The sequence below is a fragment of the Phyllobates terribilis genome, unplaced genomic scaffold (assembly GCF_046119375.1).
Source record: "Phyllobates terribilis strain yellow unplaced genomic scaffold, ASM4611937v1 Scaffold_2__4_contigs__length_985480577, whole genome shotgun sequence".
NCBI lineage: Eukaryota > Metazoa > Chordata > Amphibia > Anura > Dendrobatidae > Phyllobates > Phyllobates terribilis.
The window spans coordinates 32348217-32360103 of record NW_027362762.1 but is presented as its reverse complement, the minus strand read 5'-3'; the positions used below and the strand labels follow the sequence as shown (position 1 = coordinate 32360103).

The window sequence follows — 11887 nt, the reverse complement described above, 5'->3', positions numbered from 1 at the left end:
GTCGTCACGTGCTCAGACTGGCGATAGGATTGTCACATGCTCAGACTGGCGGGAGGGTCGTCACGTGCTCACACTGGCGGGAGGGTCGTCATGTGCTCAGACTGGAGGGAGATTCGTCACGTGCTCAGACTGGAGGGAGGGTCGTCACATACTCAGACTGGAGGGAGGGTCGTCACATACTCAGACTGTAGGGAGGGTCGTCACATACTCAGACTGGCGGGAGGGTCGTCATGTGCTCAGACTGGCAGGAGGGTAGTCACGTGCTCAAACTGGCGGGAGGGTCGTCACGTGCTCAGACTGGCGATAGGATTGTCACATGCTCAGACTGGCGGGAGGGTCGTCACGTGCTCACACTGGCGGGAGGGTCGTCATGTGCTCAGACTGGAGGGAGATTCGTCACGTGCTCAGACTGGCGGGAGGGTCGTCACATACTCAGACTGTAGGGAGGGTCGTCACATACTCAGACTGGCGGGAGGGTCGTCATGTGCTCAGACTGTAGGGAGGGTCGTCACATACTCAGACTGGAGGGAGGGTCGTCATGTGCTCAGACTGGAGGGAGGGTCGTCATGTGCTCAGACTGTAGGGAGGGTCGTCACATACTCAGACTGGCGGGAGGGTCGTCATGTGCTCAGACTGGAGGGAGGGTCGTCATGTGCTCAGACTGGAGGGAGGGTCGTCACGTGCTCAGACTGGCATGAGGATTGTTACATTCTCAGACTGGCATGAGGGTTGTCACGTGCTCAGACTGGCAGAAGGGTCGTCACGTGCTCAGACTGGCAGGAGGGTCGTCACGTGCTCAGACTGGCGGGAGGGTCATCACATACTCAGACTGGCGGCACACGTGCTCTAGCACTAACCCTGTCCCTAACCTTAGTACCAACACTGCTGCTCTTCCTCATCACCCCCATCATTGTCTCACTGCTGGGAATATAACGCCCAGGTCCAGCACCTGCCGGGAAGTGTTGGGTAATTTGGCTCTTGTGGAGTCACTGGGAAGACATTGTGCAATCAGGGGTCATATAAAGAGTCCGGGCTCCGAGAGGACAGAAGAGAGAGCAGCTATGGGGGTCCGCGCCATAACCAGTGCCGTCCTCTGTCTGCTGCCCCTGGTCCTGTCCTACCCGCTGTGAGTACCACCAACTGAGCTGGATCCAAAAACTGTATCTAATCCCATCATGTGTGATACTGTCTGCTGAGCCGTGTATCTAATCCTATCCTGTGTGATACTGTCTGCTGAGCCGTGTATCTAATCCTATCCTGTGTGATACTGTCTGCTGAGCCGTGTATCTAATCCTATCCTGTGTGATACTGTCTGCTGAGCCGTGTATCTAATCCTCTCCTGTGTGATACTGTCTGCTGAGCCGTGTATCTAATCCTATCCTGTGTGATACTGTCTGCTGAGCCGTGTATCTAATCCTCTCCTGTGTGATACTGTCTGCTGGGCAGTGTATCTAATCCTCTCCTCTGTGATACTGTCTGCTGACCTGTGTATCTAATCCTATCCTGTGTGATACTGTCTGCTGAGCTGTGTATCTAATCCTCTCCTCTGTGATACTGTCTGCTGAGCCGTGTATCTAATCCTATCCTGTGTGATACTGTCTGCTGAGCCGTGTATCTAATCATATCCTGTGTGATACGATCTGCTGAGCCGTGTATCTAATCATATCCTGTGTGATACTGTCTGCTAAGCCGTGTATCTAATTCTATCCTGTGTGATACTGTCTGCTGGGCCGTGTATCTAATCCTCTCCTGTGTGATACTGACTGCTGAGCTGTGTATCTAATCCTCTCCTGTGTGATACTGTCTGCTGAGCCGTGTATCTAATCCTCTCCTGTGTGATACTGTCTGCTGAGCCGTGTATCTAATCCTCTCCTGTGTGATACTGTCTGCTGAGCCGTGTATCTAATTCTCTCCTGTGTGATACTGTCTGCTGAGCCGTGTATCTAATCCTCTCCTGTGTGATACTGTCTGCTGAGCCGTGTATCTAATCCTCTCCAGTGTGTTACTGTCTGCTGAGCCGTGTATCTAATCCTCTCCTGTGTGATACTGACTGCTGAGCCGTGTATCTAATCCTATCCTGTGTGATACTGACTGCTGAGCCGTGTATCTAATCCTATCCTGTGTGATACTGTCTGCTGAGCCGTGTATCTAATCCTATCCTGTGTGATACTGTCTGCTGAGCCGTGTATCTAATCCTCTCCTGTGTGATACTGTCTGCTGAGCCGTGTATCTAATCCTCTCCTGTGTGATACTGTCTGCTGAGCCGTGTATCTAATCCTCTCCTGTGTGATACTGACTGCTGAGCCGTGTATCTAATCCTCTCCTGTGTGATACTGTCTGCTCAGCCGTGTATCTAATCCTATCCTGTGTGATACTGTCTGCTGAGCCATGTATCTAATCCTCTCCTGTGTGATACTGTCTGCTGAGCCGTGTATCTAATCCTCTCCTGTGATACTGTCTGCTGAGCCGTGTATCTAATCCTCTCCTGTGATACTGTCTGCTGAGCCGTGTATCTAATCCTCTCCTGTGTGATACTGACTGCTGAGCCGTGTATCTAATCCTCTCCTGTGTGATACTGTCTGCTGAGCCGTGTATCTAATCCTCTCCTGTGTGATACTGTCTGCTGAGCCGTGTATCTAATCCTCTCCTGTGTGATACTGTATGCTGAGCTGTGTATCTAATCCTCTCCTGTGTGATACTGTCTGCTGAGCCATGTATCTAATCCTATCCTGTGTGATACTGTCTGCTGAGCCGTGTATCTAATCCTGTCCATGTGATATACACATATACATAATGTGGTAATGCTTATCACTGAGCTGCTCTCAGCGGTAGACACAGGAACACTTGGGGGTAAAGTCCGTGGTCGGTTTATTACTTCATAAACCAGAAAACAAAATAGTAACACAAACGGCCATTTTTGGCATAAGGAACAATCCACAGCACTTAGTCCTTTCCAGTGCGGCTCCGGCCTTGTGGAAATATCCCCCTTCAGCTCAGACCTGAGCGCCCACCTGGAGGCTTCCTGGCCTCCAACCACACAACCGAGAAAAAAAAATCAGTGGCCGGATATTTAACTTCCCCAACCACAACCTTGAGGTGGAGATATGGTGAGCGTCCGTCCGCCATCCCTGACATGGCGATTAACCCCCTCAGCACATAACATTTTGGAGAGAACTTCTGGGTTTCACTTCACGGAAAATAACAACCTCAATGCTACATATCTCCCCTGACTTATATCGCCAGTGACCCTGGTGCCGCGGTGGTACCTCCGCACCCTGAGTCCCATCTGCTGGTGATGCTCACACCAGGGCCGGATAGCTGGGGTGGGAATGCTCAGGGGTCTCCTCACATCATTTTGGGGTAGGTTGCCCTTTTCTTAATAACTTGCTGGGCTGTGATGGGGCCGCTCCGCATGGGCAGGTGCTGAAAAGGCATAAACACCAACCAATGAAAGCTTATTATCAGACTGCGAGAGGTGCTGATTGGCCGGTAAAGCAAGAGATGATTGACATGTAGCAATCTGCCCGATCTGCTGCGCTCACCTGTGTGCACTCCTGGGGGTGGTAGGAGAAAGTCTATCCAGGCCATACAGGGAGTATATATGTATGTGTGTGTAATGTCCAGCATGTCAGCTGTGTACATGGACATTGCCTTGAAAAAGTCTTCATACCCCTAGAAATTTTCCACATTTTTGTCCCTTTGACACGCAGAAACTTCAATGTATTTATTTGGGATTTTCTGTGACACCAACAAAAAGCAGAAATAATTTGTGATGTGTAAAGGAAATGATACGAGGTTTACCAATGATTGTATAGATCTAAACATTGTGAAGTGCATTAGCATTCAGCCCCCTATAGTCTGACACCCTGAAATACAATCCTGAGTGACCAATGGCCTTCAGAAGTCACATTATTAGTACATTGCGTCCACCCATGTGTGATTTCTTCTCAGTATAACTACAGCTGTTCTGTGAAGGCCTCAGATGTTTGTGTGAGAACATTAGGGATGAAACAGCAACATGAAATCCAAAGAGCTCACCAGACAGGTCAGGGATAAAGTGGTGGAGAAGAGGAAAGCACGGTTAGGTTATAAAAAAATAGCCCAAACTCTGAACATCTCACGGAGCACTGTTCAATGCATCATCCAAAAATGTAAGGCGTATGGCACAACTGCAAACCTACCAAGACATGGCCGTCCACCTAACCCGACATCCCAAGGAAGGAGAGCACTAATGAGAGAAGCTGCCAAGAGGTGCATGGTCACTGGAGGAGCTGCAGAGATCCACAGATCCAAAGTAGTATGAAGACTTTTTCAAGGCACTGTACATGGATATAGTGTAGGTATTTTTAGGTCTCATTCAATTATACAATATTGTACAATTGAACGGATTGTGTTATTACTGTATGCGGAGGTAGGAGATGTAGAGACATAGAGGCCGCTGTTTGGCTTTGGCGTACTTGTGTCCCCAGTGGACTGAATGCATTAATATAATGATGCTTCGTTCTGGACCGGCACCGCTCCTCTGCTCCAACCTGTTCCCCCCCCCCCCCCCGAGGATCCATGACATTGTTTGTCATGAGACCGCTGCAGCCCATCACCATTGGACTGTACTATAATGATGACACCGGGGAGATCACACAATATCCCACCGCTGCCGTCACTCTGTCAGGATTGTCAGGGATTCGCATGCACATGATCCCGATTACTCACTACGTAGCTATCGGTAAGCAACCAGTGAGCGTATGGCGTACACACCTCCAGATTCCAATGCATGGAATATGTGTACGGTCGCTGCCAGCTTCACGATAGCCCATTTACAATTATTTGCTGCCACCACTGACCAGATTTTAAATATAATACAGGCCTGGTCGGATGCCTGCTTTCTGGTAGCGTATATGGCTTCGGGGAAGGGAACTATTACAGAGCACAAGAAACAGAACTATTACATTTTATATTTAATCCAAAAGGGAGGCAGTGTTTAGGAAAAATATACAAAGATTTTACAAAGGGGGACAAAACAGCACATATGCAGTTGCACAAAATAAAAAGGTTTAATGAAGAACTTACTCGACTGATCGCAGAGATGATTCAGTTTAGCTGGAGGGGAGGCGCTCGTTATCGAACGGGACCCCTTGCCTATAGAATTTATACCCCTCAGCAATAAGTATGGGCCCATTTTCAGCTGGGTGGGGACTAGCCTACACACTCCTCTGCGATGACCTCACGTGTGTGGTCTCCACCCTTTATGGTTTTATTAACTATCTGGCTTATGCGATAACTTCTCGCTGGTTGATCGCAGAAGCCCGAAAGTGATGCCATATTTTCCATTATGAATTTGCCTTTCTTTAGAGACCACACATGACATAGCTGCGGTCTGGTATTATGTACTTTTGCATTACCGATTACCGGAGGGGCATACAGCTACGGAAAATTATGCATATTGTTCCTTAGCTGACCGTGCTGCTAAAAATACGTGTCCCATTATTAGCGGAAGTATAGAACTCCTGATATTCCATATTTCGTGTCGGTGCCGGCAAAACTGTAGATTTCTGTAGAGCAAAAGGGGGATGCCCTGGGGGTGAGAGAAAATTCTTTTGAAGACAGGACTACATCCTCTTCACCTAGGTGTATATTTATCGCAGGTCTCTGTTAATTGCGTTTGCCACCTCTCATGTGTGCTGCTATTTACATGGAGAGCTTCTTGTACTGACACATGGTCCATAAGGGAGGGGGAAGAGCGGCTTGGGAAGAGCGACATTTTCTTAATATTTTCTATGACAGTCACAAACAAAATATCCTGAGGTTTCTGGGGGACGCGTCCCTCTCTGAGCGTGGGACACGTCCCTCTCTGAGCGTGGGACACGTCCCTCTCTGAGCGGGGGACACGTCCCTCTCTGAGCGGGGGACACGTCCCTCTCTGAGCGGGGGACACGTCCCTCTCTGACCGGGGGGGCACGTCCCTCTCTGACCGGGGGGGCACGTCCCTCTCTGACCGGGGGGGCACGTCCCTCTCTGACCGGGGGACACGTTCCTCTCTGAGCGGGGGACACGTCTCTGAGATGACCTCACGTGTGTGGTCTCCACCCTTTATGGTTTTATTAGCTCTGCTGGCGGTCCAGGAGGTCAGCGCACTTGGAGCAGTCACAGAGGGTTGTACTTTAATGCAGCGCCGAGTGCCCCCGCATGCGCCATCACCACTCGTCCGTTATCAGAAGATTGCTGAGGTCTGAGCAGGTTTTGCTGAAAACACTGCAGTTTCACAGACTTTCACAATCCTTTGCAATCTGCCTGGACTGATGGCAGATGATGTACGGGGGCTCTGTGCCCTGATGCCCGCTCACTATGGCTGTGGTCATTACCTGCTTGTTTGCTTTATTCTAGTGACTGCTGAGCCGTGTATCTAATCCTCTCCTGTGTGATACTGTCTACTGAGCTGTGTATCTAATCCTCTCCTGTGTGATACTCTCTGCTGAGCCGTGTATCTAATCCTCTCCTGTGTGATACCGTCTGCTGATCTCTGTATCTAATCCTCTCCTGTGTGATACTGTCTACTGAGCTGTGTATCTAATCCTCTCCTGTGTGATACTCTCTGCTGAGCCGTGTATCTAATCCTCTCCTGTGTGATACCGTCTGCTGATCTCTGTATCTAATCCTCTCCTGTGTGATACTGTCTGCTGATCTCTGTATCTAATCCTCTCCTGTGTGATACTGTCTGCTGAGCTGTGTATCTAATCCTCTCCTGTGTGATACTCTCTGCTGAGCCGTGTATCTAATCCTCTCCTGTGTGATACTGTCTGCTGAGCTGTGTATCTAATCCTCTCCTGTGTGATACTGTCTGCTGAGCCGTGTATCTAATCCTATCCTGTGTGATACTGTCTGCTGAGCCGTGTATCTAATTCTATCCTGTGTGATACTGTCTGCTGGGCCGTGTATCTAATCCTATCCTGTGTGATACTGTCTGCTGAGCCGTGTATCTAATCCTCTCCTGTGTGATACTGTCTGCTGAGCCGTGTATCTAATCCTGTCCTGTGTGATACTGTCTGCTGAGCCGTGTATCTAATCCTCTCCTGTGTGATACTGTCTGCTGAGCCGTGTATCTAATCCTCTCCTGTGTGATACTGTCTGCTGAGCCGTGTATCTAATCCTCTCCTGTGTGATACTGTCTGCTGAGCCGTGTATCTAATCCTCTCCTGTGTGATACTGTCTGCTGAGCCGTGTATCTAATCCTATCCTGTGTGATACTGTCTGCTGAGCCGTGTATCTAATCCTCTCCTGTGTGATACTGTCTGCTGAGCCGTGTATCTAATCCTCTCCTGTGTGATACTGTCTGCTGAGCCGTGTATCTAATCCTATCCTGTGTTATACTGTCTGCTGAGCCGTGTATCTAATCCTATCCTGTGTGATACTGTCTGCTGAGCCGTGTATCTAATCCTCTCCTGTGTGATACTGACTGCTGAGCCGTGTATCTAATCCTCTCCTGTGTGATACTGTCTGCTGAGCCGTGTATCTAATCCTCTCCTGTGTGATACTGTCTGCTGAGCCTTGTATCTAATCCTATCCTGTGTGATACTGTCTGCTGAGCCTTGTATCTAATCCTATCCTGTGTGATACTGTCTGCTGAGCCGTGTATCTAATCCTATCCTGTGTGATACTGTCTGCTGAGCCGTGTATCTAATCCTATCCTGTGTGATACTGTCTGCTGAGCCGTGTATCTAATCCTCTCCTGTGTGATACTGTCTGCTGAGCCGTGTATCTAATCCTCTCCTGTGTGATACTGTCTGCTGAGCCGTGTATCTAATCCTCTCCTGTGTGATACTGTCTGCTGAGCCGTGTATCTAATCCTCTCCTGTGTGATACTGTCTGCTGAGCCGTGTATCTAATCCTCTCCTGTGTGATACTGTCTGCTGAGCCGTGTATCTAATCCTCTCCTGTGTGATACTGTCTGCTGAGCCGTGTATCTAATCCTCTCCTGTGTGATACTGTCTGCTGAGCCGTGTATCTAATCCTCTCCTGTGTGATACTGTCTGCTGAGCCGTGTATCTAATCCTATCCTGTGTGATACTGTCTGCTGAGCCGTGTATCTAATCCTATCCTGTGTGATACTGTCTGCTGAGCCGTGTATCTAATCCTATCCTGTGTGATACTGTCTGCTGAGCCGTGTATCTAATCCTCTTCTGTGTGATACTGTCTGCTGAGCCGTGTATCTAATCCTCTTCTGTGTGATACTGTCTGCTGAGCCGTGTATCTAATCCTCTCCTGTGTGATACTGTCTGCTGAGCCGTGTATCTAATCCTATCCTGTGTGATACTGTCTGCTGAGCCGTGTATCTAATCCTGTCCATGTGATACTGTCTGCTGAGCCGTGTATCTAATCCTCTTCTGTGTGATACTGTCTGCTGAGCCGTGTATCTAATCCTCTTCTGTGTGATACTGTCTGCTGAGCCGTGTATCTAATCCTCTTCTGTGTGATACTGTCTGCTGAGCCGTGTATCTAATCCTCTCCTGTGTGATACTGTCTGCTGAGCCGTGTATCTAATCCTCTCCTGTGTGATACTGACTGCTGAGCCGTGTATCTAATCCTCTCCTGTGTGATACTGACTGCTGACCCGTGTATCTAATCCTCTCCTGTGTGATACTGACTGCTGACCCGTGTATCTAATCCTCTCCTGTGTGATACTGATTGCTGAGCTGTGTATCTAATCCTCTCCTGTGTGATACTGTCTGCTGAGCCATGTATCTAATCCTGTCCATGTGATACTGTCTGCTGAGCCGTGTATCTAATCCTCCTGTGTGATACTGTCTGCTGAGCCGTGTATCTAATCCTATCCTGTGTGATACTGACTGCTGAGCCGTGTATCTAATCCTCTCCTGTGTGATACTGTCTGCTGAGCCATGTATCTAATCCTGTCCATGTGATACTGTCTGCTGAGCCGTGTATCTAATCCTCCTGTGTGATACTGTCTGCTGAGCCGTGTATCTAATCCTCCTGTGTGATACTGTCTGCTGAGCCGTGTATCTAATCCTATCCTGTGTGATACTGACTGCTGAGCCGTGTATCTAATCCTATCCTGTGTGATACTGTCTGCTGAGCCGTGTATCTAATCCTGTCCATGTGATACTGTCTGCTGAGCCGTGTATCTAATCCTATCCTGTGTGATACTGTCTGCTGAGCCGTGTATCTAATCCTCTCCTGTGTGATACCGTCTGCTGAGCCGTGTATCTAATCCTCTCCTGTGTGATACTGTCTGCTGAGCTGTGTATCTAATCCTATCCTGTGTTATACTGTCTGCTGAGCCGTGTATCTAATCCTATCCTGTGTGATACTGTCTGCTGAGCCGTGTATCTAATCCTATCCTGTGTGATACTGTCTGCTGAGCCGTGTATCTAATCCTCTCCTGTGTGATACTGTCTGCTGAGCCGTGTATCTAATCCTCTCCTGTGTGATACTGTCTGCTGAGCCTTGTATCTAATCCTCTCCTGTGTGATACTGTCTGCTGAGCCTTGTATCTAATCCTATCCTGTGTGATACTGACTGCTGAGCCGTGTATCTAATCCTCTCCTGTGTGATACTGACTGCTGAGCCGTGTATCTAATCCTATCCTGTGTGATACTGTCTGCTGAGCCGTGTATCTAATCCTCTCCTGTGTGATACTGTCTGCTGAGCCGTGTATCTAATCCTCTCCTGTGTGATACTGTCTGCTGAGCCGTGTATCTAATCCTCTCCTGTGTGATACTGTCTGCTGAGCCGTGTATCTAATCCTCTCCTGTGTGATACTGTCTGCTGAGCCGTGTATCTAATCCTCTCCTGTGTGATACTGTCTGCTGAGCCGTGTATCTAATCCTCTCCTGTGTGATACTGACTGCTGAGCCGTGTATCTAATCCTCTCCTGTGTGATACTGTCTGCTGAGCCGTGTATCTAATCCTATCCTGTGTGATACTGACTGCTGACCCGTGTATCTAATCCTCTCCTGTGTGATACTGATTGCTGAGCCGTGTATCTAATCCTATCCTGTGTGATACTGTCTGCTGAGCCGTGTATCTAATCCTCTCCTGTGTGATACTGACTGCTGACCCGTGTATCTAATCCTCTCCTGTGTGATACTGATTGCTGAGCTGTGTATCTAATCCTCTCCTGTGTGATACTGTCTGCTGAGCCGAGTATCTAATCCTCTCCTGTGTGATACTGTCTGCTGAGCCGTGTATCTAATCCTCTCCTGTGTGATACTGTCTGCTGAGCCGTGTATCTAATGCTATCCTGTGTGATACTGTCTGCTGAGCCGTGTATCTAATCCTCTCCTGTGTGATACTGTCTGCTGAGCCGTGTATCTAATCCTCTCCTGTGTGATACTGTCTGCTGAGCCGTGTATCTAATCCTCTCCTGTGTGATACTGACTGCTGAGCCGTGTATCTAATCCTCTCCTGTGTGATACTGTCTGCTGAGCCGTGTATCTAATCCTATCCTGTGTGATACTGTCTGCTGAGCCGTGTATCTAATCCTCTCCTGTGTGATACTGTCTGCTGAGCCGTGTATCTAATCCTCTCCTGTGTGATACTGACTGCTGAGCCGTGTATCTAATCCTCTCCTGTGTGATACTGACTGCTGACCCGTGTATCTAATCCTCTCCTGTGTGATACTGATTGCTGAGCCGTGTATCTAATCCTATCCTGTGTGATACTGTCTGCTGAGCCGTGTATCTAATCCTCTCCTGTGTGATACTGACTGCTGACCCGTGTATCTAATCCTCTCCTGTGTGATACTGATTGCTGAGCTGTGTATCTAATCCTCTCCTGTGTGATACTGTCTGCTGAGCCGTGTATCTAATCCTGTCCATGTGATACTGTCTGCTGAGCCGTGTATCTAATCCTCCTGTGTGATACTGTCTGCTGAGCCGTGTATCTAATCCTATCCTGTGTGATACTGACTGCTGAGCCGTGTATCTAATCCTCTCCTGTGTGATACTGTCTGCTGAGCCGTGTATCTAATCCTCCTGTGTGATACTGTCTGCTGAGCCGTGTATCTAATCCTCCTGTGTGATACTGTCTGCTGAGCCGTGTATCTAATCCTATCCTGTGTGATACTGACTGCTGAGCCGTGTATCTAATCCTATCCTGTGTGATACTGTCTGCTGAGCCGTGTATCTAATCCTGTCCATGTGATACTGTCTGCTGAGCCGTGTATCTAATCCTATCCTGTGTGATACTGTCTGCTGAGCCGTGTTTCTAATCCTATCCTGTGTGATACTGTCTGCTGAGCCGTGTATCTAATCCTCTCCTGTGTGATACTGTCTGCTGAGCCGTGTATCTAATCCTCTCCTGTGTGATACTGTCTGCTGAGCTGTGTATCTAATCCTATCCTGTGTTATACTGTCTGCTGAGCCGTGTATCTAATCCTGTCCTGTGTGATACTGTCTGCTGAGCCGTGTATCTAATCCTCTCCTGTGTGATACTGACTGCTGAGCCGTGTATCTAATCCTCTCCTGTGTGATACTGTCTGCTCAGCCGTGTATCTAATCCTATCCTGTGTGATACTGTCTGCTGAGCCATGTATCTAATCCTCTCCTGTGTGATACTGTCTGCTGAGCCGTGTATCTAATCCTCTCCTGTGATACTGTCTGCTGAGCCGTGTATCTAATCCTCTCCTGTGTGATACTGTCTGCTGAGCCGTGTATCTAATCCTCCTGTGTGATACTGTCTGCTGAGCCGTGTATCTAATCCTATCCTGTGTGATACTGACTGCTGAGCCGTGTATCTAATCCTCTCCTGTGTGATACTGTCTGCTGAGCCATGTATCTAATCCTGTCCATGTGATACTGTCTGCTGAGCCGTGTATCTAATCCTCCTGTGTGATACTGTCTGCTGAGCCGTGTATCTAATCCTCCTGTGTGAT

At 48.6% G+C, this 11887-nt stretch overlaps 1 protein-coding gene across 1 annotated transcript in view; it reads left to right on the top strand.

Annotated features, from left to right (window-relative positions):
- The first annotated feature begins 815 nt into the window (after window positions 1-815).
- HPX (hemopexin) overlaps window positions 816-11887 on the top strand; it is a 121657-nt gene continuing 110585 nt past the window's right edge. The window contains exon 1 of the mRNA XM_073661235.1: window positions 816-1126. Within this exon, the coding sequence (XP_073517336.1) occupies window positions 1062-1126 (65 nt within the window). The 5' untranslated portion in view covers window positions 816-1061. The remainder of the gene's footprint in view (window positions 1127-11887) is intronic.